At 37.7% G+C, this 22,112-nt stretch overlaps 1 protein-coding gene across 4 annotated transcripts in view; it reads right to left on the bottom strand.

The window, feature by feature from the left end:
* The window catches only part of SPAG16 (sperm associated antigen 16), a 377,720-nt gene extending 356,572 nt beyond the window's left edge, over positions 1 to 21,148 (bottom strand). Inside the window, exons 1-7 of one of the 4 annotated variants that reach the window (XM_051786775.1) lie at positions 20,795 to 21,145; positions 17,944 to 17,990; positions 17,425 to 17,523; positions 12,166 to 12,293; positions 7,433 to 7,570; positions 1,925 to 2,032; positions 543 to 660 (exon numbers count right to left, since the gene is read on the bottom strand). In XM_051786775.1, the coding sequence (XP_051642735.1) occupies positions 543 to 660; positions 1,925 to 2,032; positions 7,433 to 7,570; positions 12,166 to 12,293; positions 17,425 to 17,523; positions 17,944 to 17,990; positions 20,795 to 20,837 (681 nt within the window). In that variant the 5' untranslated portion in view covers positions 20,838 to 21,145. Of the gene's footprint in view, positions 1 to 542; positions 661 to 1,924; positions 2,033 to 7,432; positions 7,571 to 12,165; positions 12,294 to 17,424; positions 17,524 to 17,943; positions 17,991 to 20,794 lie in introns of all 4 variants that reach the window. The other 3 variants (XM_051786772.1, XM_051786773.1, XM_051786774.1) reach the window with 3 other exon arrangements.
* Positions 21,149 to 22,112: the final 964 nt, after the last annotated feature.

Here is a 22,112-nt window from a genome sequence, read left to right on the forward strand (position 1 = left end):
ACTTCCTGCCTAAGGGGCAGAATATCTCAAATACCAACCTATATATCAGATAAGATTATAGGAATAAAATACTACTCTATTATTCCACTCCAGACAGAAAAACTGTCTCTGATCTCCTAATATATTTTTTTTTCTAAACCAGTAGGTCATTCTGGGATATATTTTAGAAAAAATAAAATGACAAACAGTAATAAAGATAGTTCAAATAAGCTATTTGCAAAGGCATAGATGGCAGCATGTGAATCTGTGTGACTATCACACCCTTCCTTAAGTTTCCACATGAAAAGTGTAACAGGGTCTGCACGTGGCTGACTCAGGGAGAGCAGCACCGAGCAAGTACTGAGAACAATTCCTCTGTGGCACTAAAGTTTCACATACATTCAATGGTAACATTTCACCAAATACCATGAAACCCACAAAATATTCTGCTTCAAACTACTCCATAAGTGGATTGTTTTATCAGAAATATCCTGTCTGTTTACCCAGTAAAAAAGCAAAAGCATTCCTTACAGCCCTGTGAGTGGTGTTCACCAGAGTTTTACCTGCCCCACTGCTTTGTCTCTCTCCAAACTAGTTAACATCTTCTGCTTCAGCATAGTCTCATATTTTTCAGACAGCTGCTTCAGCACTGGCTCATAGGATGCATAATGTGCCTTCAGCCTGAGGACAAGAGGAGGAAAAAATTATTTCTCGCAGATGAGTGAAATCAGAGATTTGTGTCTGCATAACTTCTCCCCTCCCCAAACCAAAGAGCAGAGGTTCCAAAAGGTCGACACAGGGGAGACAGCAAAGCTACTGAGTGTGTAACCACCCAACTGCAAGATCACAAGAGAAAAAAAAAAACCAGCAAAAAACCTCAGATCAATAAGAGGGTTCACAGCTTGTTTGGTTGTATCTTAAAACAACCCATCTAATTTTGACCTGTTCTTAATCCTTCATACACAAACTGCACAATAATGTCTGTTAATTTGTTTTCTTGCAGATGGATGGTATTTCTTTGGAAGAAAGAGAATTACAGCTGTTATCTGATTACCAAATAAGATCCTCATCTAGACAAAACAGACTAGGATCAGTATTTCTTTCTTCACTGCATATTACACTGAGAATACTTAACTACTTTAATTCCTCAGACCAGAAGACTCAGATATAGAATCTCTCAAGAGAAACACGTGACACAGCTCCAAAACCACTGCATTCTGCAAGAAGCTGAATCACAGAGGACAAATCAGTGCTCTCTTGCATTAGCATGTTGGCATTTCAAGGTTGAACATGCAGAACACACAGCTGCCATTACATGCACTGACTGACAGCAGTACCAACAAAACTGTGGGAATTAATTGGAGCTGAAGATGTAAGCCACTCCTCAGCGTTATTTTAAAACAAGTGCTGGCATAAACATGTGCAAAGAAGAGATTCTAAACTCAGCTCATTTTTAAAAATGAAATTACTATAACTCAGTACCAACGGACTGGTTTGGACTTCTTTGCAACCAAAGCAAGATAGCAAGTTTCATACTGGAAGTTCAAGATAACAGAAAATGCCAATTATGGGAATCATGAATACAAAGGTTCTGAACTCTGTGTGATACCAGTTACCCTTAAAATGGGCAAAGGTTCCAAAAAAAAAAATAAAATAAAAAATTACATATTCACAGCAAAAGATCTCGGTAAAAGAAAATCTCATTTATATTTCCAACTATTAAAAATGCTATGTATTTATTAATGCCACATCACAACATAGAAAATACACCAAAAAATAATTCTAAATTCTTTGAGCAACGTGGTAGAATAGTCAGATGAAACTGCTATTTACCAGGACATTAACTAAATGCACTTCAAATTCCACAATGTTATCTCACTGCCAGGCAATAATTCAAGACGTTATCTTTAATGCTACATGTGTAGCAATTAAAACTATTTTTTACCTTTTCATATCACAAATCAGCCTGTTTTTCTCCTGGACCACTCGCCTGTGGTGCATTCGGTGGAAGTCTCGTTCTTTCTGCATTTTTAGGAGAGCCTCTTTTGTTTTACTATGTGTAAAAACAGAATATGCAAGAGAAGTCCTATTAATTACATCAAGCTATGTTGAATATAAGATTATTTGTCAGATATGCACATGCCTACTGTATCCAAGTTGGAAGTTTTTGCTAGTATACCCTGTGGTGGAGAACATGTACTTCTGAGGTATTCTTGCTGCCAGCTGAGGTACAAAGCCATGGGAGCTCTTCCCCTTCCCTCAGATCCTTTAGATAGAATCCATTAGGATTCTGGCATTATAAATCTCAGAGCTGAGGTCAACTTTAAGCACAAGGAGTTTCATGGAGGTATATATTCAAGTTACAGGCGATAAGAAAACAATACTCTTGTTTAAAATTCGACATGAAACTGTACTGATAATATTGATAATATACTGAAAATACTGATTTCTTAATGTCTGCATCATATCTGGAGCCCAACATTGGTACATGCTGAAAGGACACATACAGAAGGGTAACTGTACTGCTGCCTTGCAAATACATTTTGACAGTCTTCTGGAACAAGTTGGGCTAGAAAAGTTTTAGGCTCTCTTCAGTCATGTTTGTAACCTGTACCCAAGTGTTCCCTGGATGGGACAGAGGGAAGCAAAAGGAATCCATTTCAAAATTAATTGTAAACATACTGATAACCTGTTATTCTCTAAGCACATTCTACACACAGCCATGGGACACCCTGAGATGCTCCACTCCATAAACATAAAAGAAAATACTCTCTATATATACAGTACATTTTCTCCTTGCCTTCACTGATATGGGTTTGGCAGGAAAGATTAGTAGATGAATTGTTTAATTGCAAAGGAAGCTTGAAATTACTTTGCACAGAAATTAGATATTTGCTTCTTGCAAAAATAAAGCTCACTTCCTCTGCAACAGGAGTTGAAGAATTAGCAAAACCACTATGCCAGGGGAGTATGCCAAAATCACAGGCCAGGAAGAACATCCATAACTGCCAGTGCATGATATTTAATTGTACAAGTAATTTATATTTGCTGTATGTGCATTTGCTATATTTATTACCTATACCAACTACCATCTTTATATGTGTACATTTACAAGAGAATTGCTGCTTGTAGCAGAGACCTGAAGAGCAGAGTGAAGCACAGAAGCTCAAAGGAGCCGTGGGCACACACATCACGTCGTGTGTGCACCGGCACAAACACCAGGAATTGTGAAACAGAGGAACTCAGGATATTGGTATGGGACACAAGGCACAAATTAATGATTCTGCTCAAGCTTCTACGAGCAGCAAAACATTTGAGAGGTAAATGAATCAGTGGTCTCAGGACAGTTCTGTGAAACAGCTCCATCACAACACCATGCTCAAAACCTGACTTGCCATAAAGACCTTGAATACAAAACCTGCCCCTTCAGAGCTCACAGGTGGCTTGTTCCAAGAGTAAAAGATGCTGCACCAGCCATAGCAAATACAATATCCATTTCTTTTAGTTAAGATATATGTCAAAGCCTGTAGCTCTCTCCATCTAAACTTCTCTCCAGCAAGTACTTCCATAAAAATAGCAGAAGAGGACAGGGCCCAATAAATCCAAGCAGGTTTTCCAAGGCAAGTTACATGCCCTGCTCCAAAGATGCTGCAAGTTGTAGCTCTACAATTTTAATTGAAATAAAGATAGTTTTAGAAAACAAACCCCCATGCTTTTACTCTTTCTAGGTTACAGGACACTAAGTAGCAAACATGCTGAATGCACTACAAAATGAAACAGATGCATTTAAATACGGTGCTCAACACAAAAAGTGTGCACTTTGTTTTTTCCATTGTGTAAGTGGAGAAATATGTGCAGGAACAGTTAGATTTTGGCATAGAAATAGGAGATCAGCTGAGGATTTTATTGCTGGTCTTGGCACTAACTCTAATAATAAATATGACTTCCAGGACTGCTTTATATTTTGACCATTACTTTGGCTATAAGCTGGGTATATATTTGTGAGTGTACTCCCAAAAATCAGAACAGAAAGGTACCTGTGAATGTTTATGCTCCCTGTCTGATGTTGTGAGCTCCTCAGGCAAAAGCTGTACACAATTTTCATTCCATCTACCTAATAAGTCCCTAAACATTTAAAGAGCTTACAAATATCACACAGTCCCTGTGATTAACACAATTAACATGATACAACATTTGTCTAACTACATGTCTAAATAAGGCAATACACAGTCTGGCCATAGGAAAACAAAAATACATGCTATTAAAACTATTTTAAATCATCAAAACCAGACTAATATTGCTATGAAATTGCATCTACTGTCAAAAAATATTACTAGAATATTAAAGAACAAGACATCACTGAAGACAATGAATTAGAATTAACTAGTCTAGTGTAAGAGTTAACCATTTTCAGAGTAATTTTCAAATTTTTCTGGCATATTGGAAAGAATACCTATGCTTCCACTGGGGAAATACAACAATCAACCAGGGTTCAAATGTAGCCTTCAGGATAAAAGAAAGGGAACACACCTAAGGTACTTTAAACTAGTGTCACACAGCAAACCAAAGTAAAATTAGTTTTGCTTCCTTTCACCAAACAATGGTCACTTTTAGGAATAATTTAAATAAAAACATACAGTTTACCCAAACCTTAAGGTAATAACTAGAGGTAGCTATGCAGTAAAAGAATTATGCTGATATTTATTTCTTTTAATGTATGCAGAGACATCTCAAGATACCTTCAGGCATCAGACAAGCTATAAAAAATACACACTGTATACAGGAAGTGAAGCTAATTCTCTCTTTAAATAATGAAATACCACAGTGAAATGTAACCAGCCTGCAATCTACTCTATCTGCCCACCTGCTTGCATGCAATCATGTAAATACTGTATTAAAATACCCAAAATACAATTACAGTTAGCTTCTAGACACTAAATCTCTTCCATCAATTACCAAACAACATTAAAGCAGGAGGTAATTGGTTTACAGTCATTTATCCTGGGCCCCCATACTGCCTAAGTCCCAAATAACATCTCTTTTCTGCAAGATGGTTGTCAAGAGTACCAAGCTCAGAAACATCAAATGTAATTAAAAGCTTCACAGCACTGTAGCTCTCAATCAATGTTTTCTGACTAATCCACAGAGGAAAATATGGTACTTTCTTTGCTCACAAATCCTTGGTTTCTACCCAGTCAAAACAGCAATTCCTTAGTGCTCTTAAGCATTCTGTTTTCTGTGTAATTCTCTGTCAAAATTTGAGAGAAACTCAAAATGTCCTCCAGGTAATTTTGGCTCTTGCTGAAATATTATCTTTACCACAGCAAAGGTACTGACTCAAGTTATTGAATGTATGAACAAGAAAAAAAATGCTGTTAACAGTCACTATACTAAATGGATTTAGTACAGAGTATTATGAGCTGGGTTTATCCAAAAGACATAATGGAACATTGTGACTCATGGTATGTACAGCAAAAATGCTCCATTTCACACATTTCAACAACAGTGCAACACTACTGGTTTAATTCATATATGATTCAAAAGAACTGAAGTGAAATGAATGTCCCAAGTGCTGAACTTTTAAAGTTAGTATCAGTGAGAACTTTGTAAGTTATTCAAAATAAAAAGGGTGAAAAGTGATGTAGTGACCATAAGCATAAACCAAGTTTCACACCTATATATTCTAGTTTTAGCCAATAATCTGTGAAAATAAAGCTCTTCCTCTGAGGGGAGAGAGGAGCACTAGTTTTAGTACTCTTTGAACAAGGTACATGCAGAATAAGTGCACTGTGTAACAGCAAATGCCAATGAAGGAAACTTCTAATTTGTGTCATAGAGAACTGGCCTGTATCTCAGTGTCCTCTCTGGAATAACAAGCCAGGGCCATGACCTATTTGTTTGCAGCCAGAGCATTGCTACTTTAGGTTTCATCAAACACTACAATGTGAAAAAACAGGGCACAATTTCATTTCATGGACTGAACCTGAGTGTTGGGACTTTTATTTCACAGACAGGTTGTAGGAACCCAGCACATGGGCCATGTCTTTTCTCTCTCCTGCTTTCTTCCTGCTGCACCTTATCATGTCATCTTTCAGCCTTTTAAGTACACACCTGCTATAAAAGGTTTTCTGGCACCCCATGGAGTACAGAGATATTCTTATGGGAGAAAAACAGTTCGTTCAGACCACAGTGAAATGTTTTTGAGCTGTATGTCCTTAAAAAATCGTGTAGGAATGCAACAAACCCAGAAAAACTCTTATCAAGTCATAATCCACTCAGATTATCTTGTTACAGCATGTTCTGCTTCATACAGGGGGCAGGGGGTAGGGAGGGGGAAGAAGAAAGCAGAAAAGGTGGGGGAAAAAAGACAATAAAACTTGTTGAAATTACTACTGACAGTAATAAACTTCAGGAGGACCACATTTTGTAAGTGCTTCTTTTACCATGCATTACTGCTTCTTACTCTCCCCCTCTCATATGAGACACAATCCTTAAATACCCATTGTCCAACTAAACTGCAGATAAAAGTAATAAACGTTTTCTATATGGTCTGTCTCCCAGTGCAACTACACAATATCTGCTGCTGTTTACTTAACTATTTGACTGTGGTCAATTAATTTATTCACTCAAAATGTAATAAATCATTATAATCAGAAAATAATTTAATTATCATTATCAGCAGCAATGATTATTTAAGAACTGAGTAGTTATTTTCATATAAAACAATCTAGATGAAAATTAACAGCTTGAGCAATCTTGAGGAAAACCAAAAAGAGTTATTTTTTTACAGTTCCATATTTTAAAACTGGCAGAAGTGAAATGAGTGCATCATTAGGTCTGAGGGTACATTCATGTGCAGATGAACCACTCTCCAGAAAAGGTCAAGTGACATGGAGTTCATTATCACATCTCTCCATTCCATAGGCTAAATATTTTAACTCTCATGACTGAAGTACAGCTGACTTATAAAATCAACTACTACAATGTACACATGAGTATAATGAATGATGGTAATTTACACTGATACCCCATTACCACTAGGGTCAGAGTGACAGATTTTCTGCAATTAAAAGAAGAAATGTTTAGTGATTTTTTTCCTCTGCTGAAGGTTTGTGGTAGCTGTAATTTATAGTACTGTAATACAAAACACAGAGAATTTATTTTTTATTTCTACCTATTAGACTCTCACAATTCTCCATAGCAATTTGTTGTGATTACTGGATATTAAAATTTATTTTTGGCCCAGTAAATACAAACAAAAGAAATAAAGATTTACATTTCTAACCGAACTCAGAGAAACCTGAACTTCAATTATGAATATCACCCAGAAGTAAAAATATGTGCAGCTAGCATAAGAAACAGGCACTTATTATTTTTTACTAAGTACTTGGGTTTACTTTATCTAGACATTTACTACCATACAGAAAAGCTTCAATACGACCAAATAACATACTTGGCAGCAAGTTTGTAGTTTTCCAAATCTTTCTTCAAACTCATATTCTCAGCCTGCAGTTGCTGGTTGTGGGTGTACACAGTTGGAACCAACCCAGCATCTTTGACTGTGAACACACCCCTCTCTATGAGTTCATACCTAGGAGAAAAGAAACAGATATATTATTCCACATTTCCATTTTCTCACTTCACTGATGTCTGCCTTCTCAAGCTACCATTTACCTACAGTAGAATCACAAGGATATTTATCACCTCAAGGCATTTACCTTCTATGATCATTAACAATTCACAACAGTATTATCCCACCACATTGTTCTATTTTACTGCTTTTCTTTCTAAAATGTGTATTGTTCATAATAGTCATGACAGATAACACAGTACTTAAAATTAAACAATTCTTCCCTTCCTTTCTTTTAAATAGCTGAAATAAAAGACAGAAACAAATGTTCTTTTTCAAATACCATTTGTCCTTTTTATCTCATATGCTTAAATATACGCAAGATTATTTTGTTAAGGACTCAAGCTGCAGATAGCTCAGAATCCGTGATCCTCATTATCCTGAGCCTGGAAAACAGAGCTCATCTAGGGAAATTTCTTCATTCCTTCCTGTTTACTTATTTTCCATCTCCTTGTTTAATTATATTTACCAATATTTACCTATTTTACCAGCCCCTGAGAAAACACGATTCCAGGACGTAAAAGCCTGAAGGCTGCTTTAGTTAAACACTTGTACAGACTAACTTGGATTTTGAGAAGTAAGAGAGAATCTGAAGCAGCCTGTAATGCTGGGTAACAACACAGGAACCTCAACAGCCCCAGCAATAAAATCCACTCACTGAGTATCATATTATAGGACCATCCATCTTGTGGCAGTATGTCAGCAAAAGCTAAGGACACAGGACAGACAGAGTGAGCCCCCAGCCATGATATCAGTTCATCACAGGTTGAATGGAGTTATAACTAACTTAAATCAGACAAAAACTATAACCCCACAAGCACCTTCCCTGCTGGGAAGATGTTCTGGGTGAGAACTTACTAGAAGGATCAATATGAACATTATTTGCCTTCTCAGGTGAAAAATACATTCAACCTGTGCATTACTTGGTTTCCAAGTGATAGGGAAGTATGAAAAGAACAGCAGTAAATAGGAATACAAAGTATATTAAATGCTGTCTCCCACACCTGGGCAATAGCAGCTGATCTGAAACACGAAGCCAGTAAGCACAGCATTCCTTGATCATAATCATGTGGCACAAACAAAAAGCATTTCTATAACAAGGGATTCTTACCTGTCAAGCAACATTTACTTAACATCCCACAAAAAAAACTTACTTGTAACATGAGTAATTCTGTCCAAATGACTTCCTACAGTCATCTACTTATCTGCATTCTGTGGATAGCCCTAGGAATGCTCATCCCTATGAATTAAGCTGTCACATTCACCACCACTAGATGAAAGGTTTTTGAAAAATTAAATGGAACATGTCCAAAGCAAAATTCATTCCATCATCGCTTCATTTTCTTAAGTAAATTACAGTAGGAACAGGTTTTAATACCAAGAAAGCAGCTTAGTTGTTTGTTTTTTTCAAATAAACATTGACTGATGCACAGGTACAATTCCTACCAGAAATACTGCACATAAGGGCACCTCTGATGGCAGCAAATAACAACTCTAAATGCTCCTTAGCTTGCCACTGAATGCCTTAACTACACTTCATGAAAACCATCAAATTTCTGCCTGAAGACTCAAACATGGATAATTGATGAACTTTGACTCCAGCAGAGCTAAGAACCCTGAAAGATAATTTCCATGAAACACAATTAATAGCAATAAACTCACTACGCCCTTGTCTAAGAACACTACTAAAAATGAATGCTTTGTGCACGTAGCAGAAATGGAAAACCAGACAACAAATTGCACTGTGAAATCTCATTATCTTTAATCAACCTAGTCCTGTAAAACTTACAGACCTCCTACATACCGAGCCAGCTGCCAAAGAGCTCTTGTTCTCACTTCTTCCCATTACACGTGGAAATTAAATTAGTTCTCTGCACACACAGGTATTTTACTCAGCTTCTCAGAACTACTGAGTTATTATTCTTGAATTGCTATTTAGAATTAACAAATAATCTGGAAACTAAAGAACAGATGGTTACCTATGATTTTGTGATCAAAGCCCGGTGCAGACTGACTAAAAATATGTTATTACTATAAACATTACATTATAACTCCCAGAAACTTGAATTCAAAGGACTCTTGTAGCAGAGAGGCCCTGGGATAAACTAACTGATACCTAACTCAGAATATCCCTTTACCAAGGGATAGCTCACCTAGAGATGCTTTCAGGGATTAAAATCTCAACTTTTAGCTTTTACAAGAACTTCTCACTGAAAATTATAATCCAAAGAGATGACAAAAGTACAGTTTCAACAGATGGTTAACATATGAGCACAGTAAAAATAAAGCATTTATTTAATGGAAAATTAGATATTAAAAAATTAATTTAAGTTTAAAGTTCATTGAAGTATAACTGGAAGAAAAAAGTTCATGTGCAAAACAACTTATATAAGTCAAAAAACCCCAATCACTACAAGTGTGATAAAAGTATTCATTACTTCATAGAAAAAAAGTGGGTTTGGTTTAAAATGAAACATTATCAAATCACATTTTATACAGCTGGATAGAATAACAGAATGTTTTCCCAAACTCTGAAATAAACACAGATAATTTAGTCCAATTTAAGTGACCTTTAGATCTCAGACAGACAATAATTTCAAAGCAAGCCTTTTGATAAATTTTCTCTACAGTAATTAATTTCTCATTTTAAATTCCATTAGTACTTGATCACCACAGCATGAGAGCAAGACTGTCGTCCCAATACATAATGAGGAACCCAAGTACACTAATCTGCTCTCACTTTCATTAATATTGTAAATTATCTATTTCAAACCAACATGAAACATTTTGAAATAAGGTATTAATGCAGAAAGGCTCCATACAGCAAGATTAGATACTGACATGCTGAGCTCATTTGTAAAACTACTGAAATTAAAAATATTACTTATAGAGAAAAAAATATATGTATAGCTAAGGATTTACAAGATAGGGCCTGCTAAGACCTGCACTTACTCTGTTAAAAAGCAATTTGAATTTTGCCATTGATATAAATTCAGACTAAGTGCTTCGAAGAAAGTCATAGCTTCATAAAAAGGTCACTATTTATATCTGTCTAGTATTAATTATCTTTTAGCATAAAAACTGTTAAACTTTAAACTTAATGCTATTCATGTAAGCTCTTTTGTTGAAAAAGAATACAGAACTATAGTGCTCCTTCTCCAAGGAATCATTGAAGCCCATTGTTATGCTATCAAAAAGCTGATCATCATTAATTCCAAAGGCAATGCCTGACTGGTGAGCTCTACACAAGTAAGACCAGAGCCTTGCAAATGACAGCAATGATTCCCCCATCACAGAACATTTCTAAGAAAATTTAAAAGCTTCAGGGGTTTTGTAGGAAAAAATAAGATGTTTCTAACTTTTGCTAATTTTCAAATTATACAGTTTCAAAAGACCTTATTAAAAAAAAAAAAAAAGAAATCTCTGAACTGCTCATGTTTAAAGAGTGACTACAAGGTAATTCAAAGAGAGGTATTTCCACATTTCAGAATGTGTCCAAGGTAACCTGCAGATTCAAAGTAACCTTGTAACTCAGAGTATTTCAATAGAACTTTGGCAAGTGTCATCTTTTGCTCCTAAAAAATTCAGCTCCCCTCTCAAGCTTTGCAGCATTCCTTGCACATTATTTTTAATCAGTATTAAAAATATACATCCTGTGGGAATCCGTATATGAATAGAGTGAAGAGTGGTGTACTTAGACAAACCTGCACGTTTAAGCTTTGCACAAAGTATGACAGAATTTCTGAAATCTATACAAGCTTGGAAAAAGAAGACAGCAACAGCTCAAGAGTTTACTCTCCTGATTAGTGTATGAATTAAAAAGAAAAAAGAAACCAACACAACCCTATTATATTGACTGATGTACCAAAAATGACCAAGCATCAAATATTTTGATTATACTACTTAAAATAGAAGGTAGCTGTGATAAATGCACAAACCCACTCAACTAAGATGCAAATACTCCAGCATACTACAAACTACTCATCCTTAAGCAGACACTCACGTTCTGGAAAGCAAGAAAAGTAACAAACCATGTGATTTCTTGGCAGTGCTGAAGTGAAATACCAGTCCTTTTGCACTGGACTTGTTTGATCCCGTGGTAATTTCTGCACTGTGTCTGCTTTTAGTTTCTGTTGGTAGACAGTGGAGAGCATAACATACTCGAAAAAATAGAATTGACTTTGTTTTGTCTTAAAGGAGATGGCTCAGAAGGAACTCAGATGAGTTGTATCCTGAAAAGGAGTACTTCTCTTCCCTGTTCACAAAAGGTGACAATTTCAGGCTTCTAAGTATCTGGATTTTGGTGAAATGCATACATTCCTTCGAAGATACCTGTTTAGGAGCTCCCTGGAGTCAGCTTTCCTCAAAGTCTGTCCTTAAAACAGGAGTTTGCATCCTCGTTCTCACTATGAATATATTTACTTGTTAAAACACTACATATTTAAGATGGACTTGTACTCAGGAGAGTTTTCTGAAAATATATCCTGAAATACTGAAAACATTTGAATCCTGAGCATCTAATTCCCAAAATAGCATGGTCACTGAAATTATTTTACCATTCAGTTTGGAAGCAGTCAAGGGTTCTGGACATTCCCAATCTGACCAGGAAATTGCAGAAGAAATCATCCATTGCTTCAGGTACTTCACACACTGATTTCTCCGAAGCCAGAACTGATTGTGAAGTCTGAAATTAAATTTTGATAACTGTTATTAAACTTACAAGAGAAAAGTCATGATCATAATTTCTATTTCTGAAGTCAACTAAAGTTACAGATCTACTGGAGTACAGTTAAATGTTTCCTTTGTCTTTATGGATCAGAAGTGTAATCATTGATCCTTCCAATGTCAAGGTTTGTGAAAGGTTAGAAAGAAAACTCAAAACCCACCTTGTTTAAGCAAGTATTCTGAACCTGACACAATGTGGTAGAGACTTGAAAGTATTATTACTGATGGATGATCTGTCACTCACCAGAGACAAAATGTTAGTTCTCATACTCCTGCACCCTTCAGTAACCTCCACAACTACAGATGAAAAAAATCAGTACTCATCTAACAGAAAATTGAGAAGTCCAAAGTGACGGTAAAAATGCTTATACTCTTCCTGTAATGATGCAAGCAATGGAGAGACAGAAAAAACTGCATCTCCATCACTAGATCTCTTAGCAATAAGTCTCAAAGATCAACTCTCTTCTCTCAACATCCCTATGAACACTGAAGAAGCTGCCAGACAACACTGCTACGAGTGTTAGCAGGACGCAGATGGTGCTCCAAGGCTTCACGTGCAGCTCCTCCAGCGCCATCAAGACAGACAGCCCTGCAGAGAAGGTCAGCTCCTGGGTCAGGCACAGTTGCCAAAAGCAGAATCAAAACAGAACAGAGCAATCCTACCACAGAGAGAAAAAACCCTATCCCTTCTACAGCTTTCTGTGGCAATGCAAATCTCTTCCCTTCACCCAACTCCATTCAGCCCACTCAGCACACAGCCTGATATGCAGCTCTCCCACAGAATGCAAGATCCAAGGAGGTACTGAAAAAAGGAAAAATGGAACCCAGTCTGACACTACTGCCCACAAAATGTGTTTAAAGACAACCAGATGAGAGAGACTGCCATGGCTCAACAGCCAAGGAGGTGGCCTGCATTCTGAAGTCAAATGGATTGCAGTGACCTGACGTACCTCAGCATGAGGGTCTCTGCATTTGGGGACTCCACACGGACACAAAGCCACAGTGGATCTACTCAGCAATGCAGTTACCAGGACAAGCTACTGCACTGCACGTGCCTCTCAGAGAGAGACTATAAAAAATGCCACAAAACTGAAAAAAATTCCAGTGAGAGATTTATCAAGACAAGCTAAAGGGTGAGACTGCAAATCATTTCCTCCACGCATTTAAAAAAGGATCTGTAGGCCAGGGATTTCTGATAAGACCATTCATTTATGGCTTATTCATGCCCTTAGTGGGAGCTCTATCACCATGACTGCATAAATTACCTGGAGATAAAGGTATTTCTCTTGATAAAATAAAAACACTGCAAAGATCTCAAAGCATTTTGTGTAACACACAAAATGTTGCCTTCAACCCAAGTAGCCTACCTCATACAAACAGGAAGGACTGTGCATGCACAACTGAGGCCATTAACACTGCATTATGACTGATACAATATGCCAAGTGCAATGTAATATTTAGCATATTTTCATTACTAGAACTCTAGTACACCAGACAGGTCTATTTTCTGATTGTGGTGATAAAAGAACCAGAGAGTTCATGGGCAGACATGCAGCTGCATCCCTTGGTTTGCTTTTTCTCTTTCTTTATTCCAAGTGAGGCAAGTGTTGCTTGTAGTTTTCCAAACACATCTATAAAGCTGGTCCTTCAGAAGAGGTGACACAGCTCGATTCCCTTAATAAATGGAAATATGATAGGAATTCATTCCATCCATGCAGAAGAGAATTTATTAGCTAAGGTACCAGCACTGAGAATCAGCCCAGGAACCAAAGCTCGAGTAGGGAACAATACAGGGGAAAATGAATTCAGTGTAACAGGCACAGTATCAGAACAGGGTCTCTGGAAACCAGAACTAAACTCCTGGCTCTTCTGCAGACTTTGAGAGTGATGCTGGGCCAACCACTTGCTTCATTTTAATTGTAACCATGGATGACTACCAATAGAATGGAATAAAAGTAATTTTTTTTGTATATATTTAGCTATTTGTAAATGAGGAAAATGCAATCAATTAATATAGTGCAAACAGACATCCTATAGCAGCCCTATGGACAAAACCACCCTATTAAAGGATTCTGACCATGAAGTCAAAATAAACTAAATATTTGCTTTGTTAAGTGTTTGTTAAATATGTCTTTGTTTTAATTAAAGTATTGAAAACATTTTGGGCCTAAGGACTTTAACTATGGTCAGTAAAATAAATTAACTGCTAAGAGCTTAACTTTAGAAACTTTCACAATACTCATAAGAATTTCTGACTACTGAAGAAATATGAATGTCAAATAAATCAATCATTTCTCTGGAAAACAAGATAAGGTGTTCTTGAAAAGCTAACTAAATTTCAAAAGAATTCAAGGATTTTAACACCTTCAAAACATACACAAATGTCAATGTTACTTCAGATTATCATTTAAGACATTAAGATTCTGGAATAGATGTCTAAGAGCTGTAACTACTAAAGACAGTTTTCCAACCAGCTTTCTTCTCTGTGTGTGGCTTCACAGAAATTCTGGATCCCTTTCCTAGGGTCCCTATCAGCTGAATATTTTCTTTCATATAAGTCAGGCCAGGAGTTACAGAATATTCTGAGTTGGAAGGGACCCACAAGGATCATCAAATCCATATGCAAAATACTTTTTGCTTGTTTTTAAAAATAACGTATATTACCTTAAATCATCTCAAAACAAGAAAAACAGAAAAAAACCTAATGAGTTGTGCTCAAGAAGGACAAGTGGTGACCAGAACAGGCAGAATCACTGCTCTCCAGTGCATGTGGTGCCCAGCACAGCTGTATTTTGAGTCAGCTGCCATTTTACCACCAGACTAGAGGGAAATGATATTTAGAGATTGGAGCTCCATCACCCTCATTTCCCTGTTGGGATCCAAACAAAAACATGAACCAACTGCTAAGGGAGCCTCACCAAAGTCCTTAAAGACCAGTAGTTTCCCCACACCCATGCAGAGACCCAAAAGGAAAGAAAACATGCTTCTATATCCCCTGCAGAAAACCAGCTTTAATGCCTAGACACCAGTTTTATTCTTGCTGAAGGTGAACAGCACCATCTCTCATTTGCTTTGTTTGCTCTTCTTCATTTAGTAAATAGTGCTGATTACTTTAGAAGGAACTTTGAAAATAAGCATTTTTCTCAGATTTTCCCTCTTATACTTGACCTTTTTATAGAGCATAAAAGCAACTGTAGTTACTCAGTTTAGAAACTGTGGATATTTTTAGTATCTGCAGTTGGAAAATATCAAATATTAAATATTTTTTGATGGTCACTTGATCTGTGCCTTCTCTATATAATTTCTTCACCAAAGATTTGCATCTAGCATTGAAATGCAATCTGTAATATGAGATCACACATACAAGTTAATACAAACAGCAAATATACACAATCACTTAAAACTATCAGAGTAGCTATTCCAGGATATGGTTCTTAAATGATTTCACCTATTTTAGCCAAAATTACAAGCTTATAATTGAAAAAATGTACCATGTTTATTTATGCTGTGAGGAAGACAGCCTCCTGCTGTGCTTCTTAGCTCAGAGTTTGGATGTTGATTCAATATTCATTCACAGAAGACAGTGCTTCTAACTCAGGTCACCAAAAGCATTTGCTGCAGCATTTGGTTTTTCCAGTGAATTAATTACAAACAACCCAGTCACTGAGCCCCACAAAACATACAGTAAATCATTATGAAAGCTGTCAAGGAACTAGCAAGTGTATTAGAACATTTTTCTATTCACGTCTTTCTCTCCAAAGACTGAAAATATTACTTCAGTTTCAAGATTATGGAAAAAATGAGGCCTCCAAATAACAAGTCAAGCAGCAAAAATGCAGACATCTATTAGCATAAACTCAAAATCAAAGGGAATTTGGGTCTGAGCACACACATTCTTCAGAGGTTTTGAGGAAAGGTTAACAGTTTGATTAAATGGGATATACATGAACATATTGTTTCTTCCCACTCTGGTTCAACAAATCAATGAAGAGGTAAAAGATGATTTAAATATACCACTGTCAAAAGATCAACAGGTTAAAAATATTCTTCCTTTCTTTTCACTTTCTATTTTAACTCACACAGTGAAACAATCATAACCTCAGTTATCCCTAAAGAACACAAATTTCCCCTACTTCCTTAACATTAAGCACGTTCAGTCTCAAACACTTCTGCCATATTTCCATTCATTTTCAGGCATATTCAGTTGCAATGCACACAAAACTCTGGCATTGCCAGTTTCCATTCCAACTTTGATCTAAAATACAAAACTGATCTGTTGATATGCACTAGTGCAGATGAAAATGCACGTTTTCCCCTCCATTTTGATGTTAAGAATCATTCACATCCTTTGATCTTTTCTCTATTAATCATTTACTTTTGCAAAACAAAGACTATGACTGTACCTTTCTGAAGAGGCTACAAGACAATGGTGATATTAGAAACACAGCAGGGAAAAGCACTTTTCCATTAGATTGTTATAATCTAGTAAATCCAGGTAAATCATATTTTGAAAAATGCAATATATAAACCCCATTGTGTAGCTCTAAACTGTGACATGAGTGCTTTAAAAATCAAACTGTAAATGTAAGGAATGCCGAAAAATAATGGTGTGAAATGACAGATAATTAATTAATATTGCTTTAAGTGCAACAATCCATTCTTTATTTTTAATATATGAATAATCTCTTTTAGCAAAGTATTCAAGTAGTACCTTTTGTGGATCTTAAGCATATGCAGTTTCTTTTCTGTGCCAGGGATGACATTGTCATTCAGTCTACTCAGATAAAGAACAAACCCTAAAATGCTGATGCACTATAATAAGATTAATATATTTTAAATAACCCATCTATATATTTGCAATATCAGGTTGTTTATGGAACATAAAATGAACAGAAATTAAATGAAGATGAAACCCAGGAAACTCGTCTTTTCCACCCTGGCATATGTTTACTCCTAGAAACTTATAAACGAATAAGAGACAGTCTTTCCCACACAAATATTTAAAAATTCATATAAATTACGATGTGTACATTTCAAGGCACTAATGAAAACTGAATTACAGACTCTAAAAAGGTTTAGGAAGTTCTTACTGAAATTTCAGCATCTTCAGCCTGCTCTTGAATAGCCTGTAAAGCCTTGGACAGATCCTCATCCTCCTCCTGAAGACTAAATTCATCATCTGCAGAAACCTAAATGAAATTATGTAAAGTTTGGTATTAACATATTTTATACATCTTTCTTTCACAGTACCACTGTTCCCACTCCCAGTACAACCGCTGAAAACAATCCCTTTCTTGTTAAAATACCACTTTGCCACATTTAAATAGAATATATATTACTGAAATATTCATTATAAATTATCCAAAGCATCTAAATAGAAATATCTGTATCTTAAAAAAAAAATTTAATGTTCAAATAAAAGTTTCACATAACAAATCAACCAACACTAAATCTTCCCTTGAAAAATGAGTGCATGCCTACCATCACCACACTTTATGAAAGGAGATTGGTGTCATTTCTCTGAGGATGTTTACGTGACTGATGAAGTAAAACAAAACAATGATACACGAACACCAAACATATCAGGACATTATCAACTTATAAGTTACCTCTTCACACTGATAATCATCTTTAGAGTCATCTGTTATGGTAACCTCTGCAGGTTTTGTTAAGTCTGAAACAGCTGATGCATGTGATGAGTTCCAACTTAGAAAAAAACATCATAACCAACCATTTCTAAAGCTGTTCTCACCACCTTCACCCTTGTTCTTTTTGACACAAGACTTTCAACTTTCAAGGCTTCTTTCAGCCTTGAGGTGAACAAGCCCAGCTCCAGTGAAAGCTGTGTGTAAAGAGACAGAATTTAGGCTTAAGTTCTTATAGCAGGTTTGAAAGTCATTAAGATTTGACCCATCAGATCTCCCAAAGTCCAAAGCCAAGCACTGTTCCAAATTAAAACAGCAGCTAAATTATGCTCTCACCCAATCATCAGCTTTGAGAGGGGTCCTGCTGCACTGGGACTGCCACAGGCTTTATGTTTCCCAGCATAACTAACTTCATGCTCTTAGCAAATTCAGATATACAAGTTCAAACACGAACACTTGAGACCAAACACCAAAGAACCATTTACCAGAGGTGATACAAACACCTTAATAATCACAACACATCTACAAGGACCTTTCAAAATGTAAAAATTCATTTGGAAATTATCTACAGCTCCTTCAAATGCTTTAAACTTCTCATAAAAAATAACGACCAATAGTCTAAAATGAAACCCAAATAAACATCTTTTCATCCACTAGCCTCACAGTGATGTAAGTACAATAAAATGAAAGTACAATAAAATTTTTTGCAAGATGCTGTTTGTTGACAGTTTCCCTAGGAAATCAGTTAGCCTACAAGTGACCCATGTAAATAAATCAGGAATTAACTTCCAAAGAAAAGAAAAGCTGGCAATTCAGTACTTCACACACAGAGAAAAAAAAAAAAAAAAAAAGAAAAAATACATGATTTTCCAGCTTTGCACCAAATTCCTTAAATCTGCATTTTTCTCCTAAAAAAATGGCCTTTTGCCATAGCTCTCACACTCTGCAGTTCTCCCACTACAACATATATGTAAAGATACAAAATATATGTCAAATTATCCTCTGCATTGAAGACTCCATGATCACAGCATCAGGAAACTATCAGTTCAATTGTATCCATCTCGAAGGTGAACAGCTAAAGGTCATGATCCCTTGATAAGTAAAAAACACTCAAATGCTGAGGGTTTTTTCCTGAATTTTCTAGTGACTTGACTGTCCTTGCAATCCACTATGGTCTAAACTAATATGTCATTGCAAACACTGTGCACAGACTAAAATATTACTTTAAAAATCCTGGGGTTTTTTACCTTTTTTTTTCCAAATATTATAATTAGGTGCACTATAAAACAGAGCAATTACTTTTAAAAACTACTGTATTTCCCAACAAAGAATATCAAATCTTACTTTTAAACACATGTCCTGAGGCAGTGTATTTTTAAGAACACCACAAGAACACCACAGCTGTGCTGTTTCACTAAAGTAGAAACTGAGGCACAAGCTGGAAAAGGACATTCCTCCACTTTTTTAAGTTACCTTTATTTTGGCTTACAACTTAATTTTACCAAGGCAAGAAAAAACAACGTACAGCAGGGTGTAACAGGATTCTTTAGCCTCTAAAACAAAGCTTGAAAAAGCTTCTTGATTTGCAGCTCGCAGCTAGAAAAGTGAACAGATAAAGCTCATCTGGCAAAACTAGAATTTGGGTCATCTGACCAAAAAATTGCACATTTGAAAGCCATAAACTCCCAAGATAATTTCCTACAACTCAAATGTGGTAAGAATCAGGGGGTTTTTTGCTCCAAGAGCTACAGCAAACAAAGTTGTGTCTAGGTTACAGTATCACAGCCCTTACAAGTTGGTTATACTCAGTACAAACTACATGAATATTCAGGCACTTATTTTGCGGTAGGCACTTGGAAATTAAAGAGCACCTTTTCCAGCAGCACATTGGGACAGTCTTAATAACAAATCTTCCGCTCCTCCACAGGTATTTCACGTTCACTGATCAACAGCTAACACTAAAGAGGGGGCAAGAGCCTTTCCCGTCAGGAATTTAACCCTTGCTCTGGCTGCCCCCTGAGCAGCAGAGGATGCAATTCCCTGCTTTCCCAAAGGGCCCTCGGGGACCCTGAGCTTCAGCCAGGAAAGCAAACCCCGGGTTACAGTGAGCAGGACCCCACTGCCTCTGCAGGGTCAAAACCCCAAACCCCACACATTCATTGAATCGTTAAGGTTGGAAAAGTCCCCCAAGACCATCCAGTCCAACTGGATGTTGACCTACCACCACACCCACATTCATCACCTAAACCATGTCCTCAAGTGCCACTTCCACACGGGTTTTTTAACACCTCCAGGGATGGCAGCCTGTGCCAGGGCTCGACAACCACTGCAATGACGACATTTTTCCCAATATCCGAACTAACCCCCCACCCCGGCACAACTTCAGGCCGTTCCCTCTCCTGTCCCTTGTTCCCTGGGCCAGAGCCCGACCCTCCTCCGGCTCCTCCCTCCTGCCGGGGAGTTGGAGAGAGCGAGAGGGTCCTCCCTGAGCCCCCCCAGCCACTCCCGGTGCTCCAACCCCTTCCCCAGCTCCACTGCCTTCCTCTGGACACATACGGCCCATTTTCAGTTTCCAGGGACAATAACCCACAAGAAGAACCAACAAGGCGGTGGAATTTTTGGGTTCCCCCCGACCCTGACTCTTACACTCCCCTCGCCCCGCCCGACACCCCCCCCGGCAGCCGCCGGGGCCGCCCCGCCTGAGGCGGGTGGAGCGCTGAGGAGACGGACCCCGTGAGGAGGGGAACCGGCACCCGCAGCCGAGGAGGAGGAGGGTGAGGAGGAAGGGGGAGAGGCTGGGGAAGAAGAAGGATACTCTGCAGGCAGAACGCCGCCTCAGAGCCGGCCGCCTCCGCCATGGCCGCGGCGTTGCCCGGGGCAACCTCTCGCGAGGAGAGGCGCTCGCGCCGCGGCGGGAACAGACCCCCGGTTTAATTTAATTCAGTTCAATTAAGTTTAAGTTAAATCAGCTGTTTTAACTCGAGGAGAGTTAAACCCCTGGCGAGTTTGGGAGCGGCGCCGCGAGGGGCGCGGTGCGAGGGCGGGGAGTCCCTGGAGGTTTCCAGGGCGTTCCCCCGGGCCCGGCACCTGTGACCCCTCTGGTAAACACTCACTGCCCTTCCTAAAAGGAAGGAAAACAACCGGGGATGTGGGGGAAAACTGCTTCAAACTCCTGAGAAGGGACTAAATTCTTCTTTAAGAGAGAGCATCTGTGTAGCTGGAACAGGTGTTTCACCTAAGCTCAGTCCCGTAGGACTGACTGCTTAAATTCTTTCAAACTATTCTATAGTTCTATATTCGAGTTTAAGAGCAAGAGTTTTCCCAGGCAAAAGTTGGGGAAAGCGGCTTATATTTGTGGAGAACACACGCTATGGTTCTCTGGAGTTTGAAATAAAGTTGCAGGATTCGACAAAAAAAAAAAAAAAACTGTTCGTTTTTCTTATTTTAAAATAAGCTTAGAGGTCCCAATCCTAAATTTTCAACGAGTTGAGCTAAGGGGCTTTACATGCAATAGGAACTCAGAATCAGTGCTTGAATTCATGTAATGTAACAGAAAATAAGTGCTGAAAATATCCGGGGGGAAGAAAGTAATCAAAAAAATACTAATAGCTGGGCTGACAGGAGAGGCACCAATTTTGCTTACAAGTTTGAAAAAAAAAAAAAAAATCTAAAAATTGGAATATGAACTGAAGATCAGAGAAAATGGAAGTGGGTGAAACTGAGTTGTATAATTCAGCTCAGTCATTACCTGAAAGACAAGATGCAGTCGTGCAAGAGGGCCTGCTGCCTGTGGAACTATTATTTAAGCACTTTCCAGTGATGGTCACACAGGATTGCCATTCCTCTCCCATGGTAGACATATTCTTGAGAAATGATGAGTACTTTGGCACTGTCAAACTCTCCAAATTGTAATAAAAGAACAGTGTTTGGGCACAAGATTGTCACAACAGTACGAAGGTGAGCAGAACTTTTGTATTCCCTGATAAATTCTCTCAAACACTACGTTGAGTTTGAGAGCTTAAACTCATCTGGTTTCAAGACATAGAAGGCAAATGCTGACATACCTTTCTTGGTCTTGATGGTTGGTGGGTTTTCTTTTTTAATACTCTTCAGAATAAAGTGATGTGACTAGA

This window comes from Manacus candei, unplaced genomic scaffold, assembly GCF_025592945.1.
Source record: "Manacus candei isolate 608988 ecotype Guabito, Panama unplaced genomic scaffold, ASM2559294v1 h1tg000023l, whole genome shotgun sequence".
Lineage (NCBI taxonomy): Eukaryota > Metazoa > Chordata > Aves > Passeriformes > Pipridae > Manacus > Manacus candei.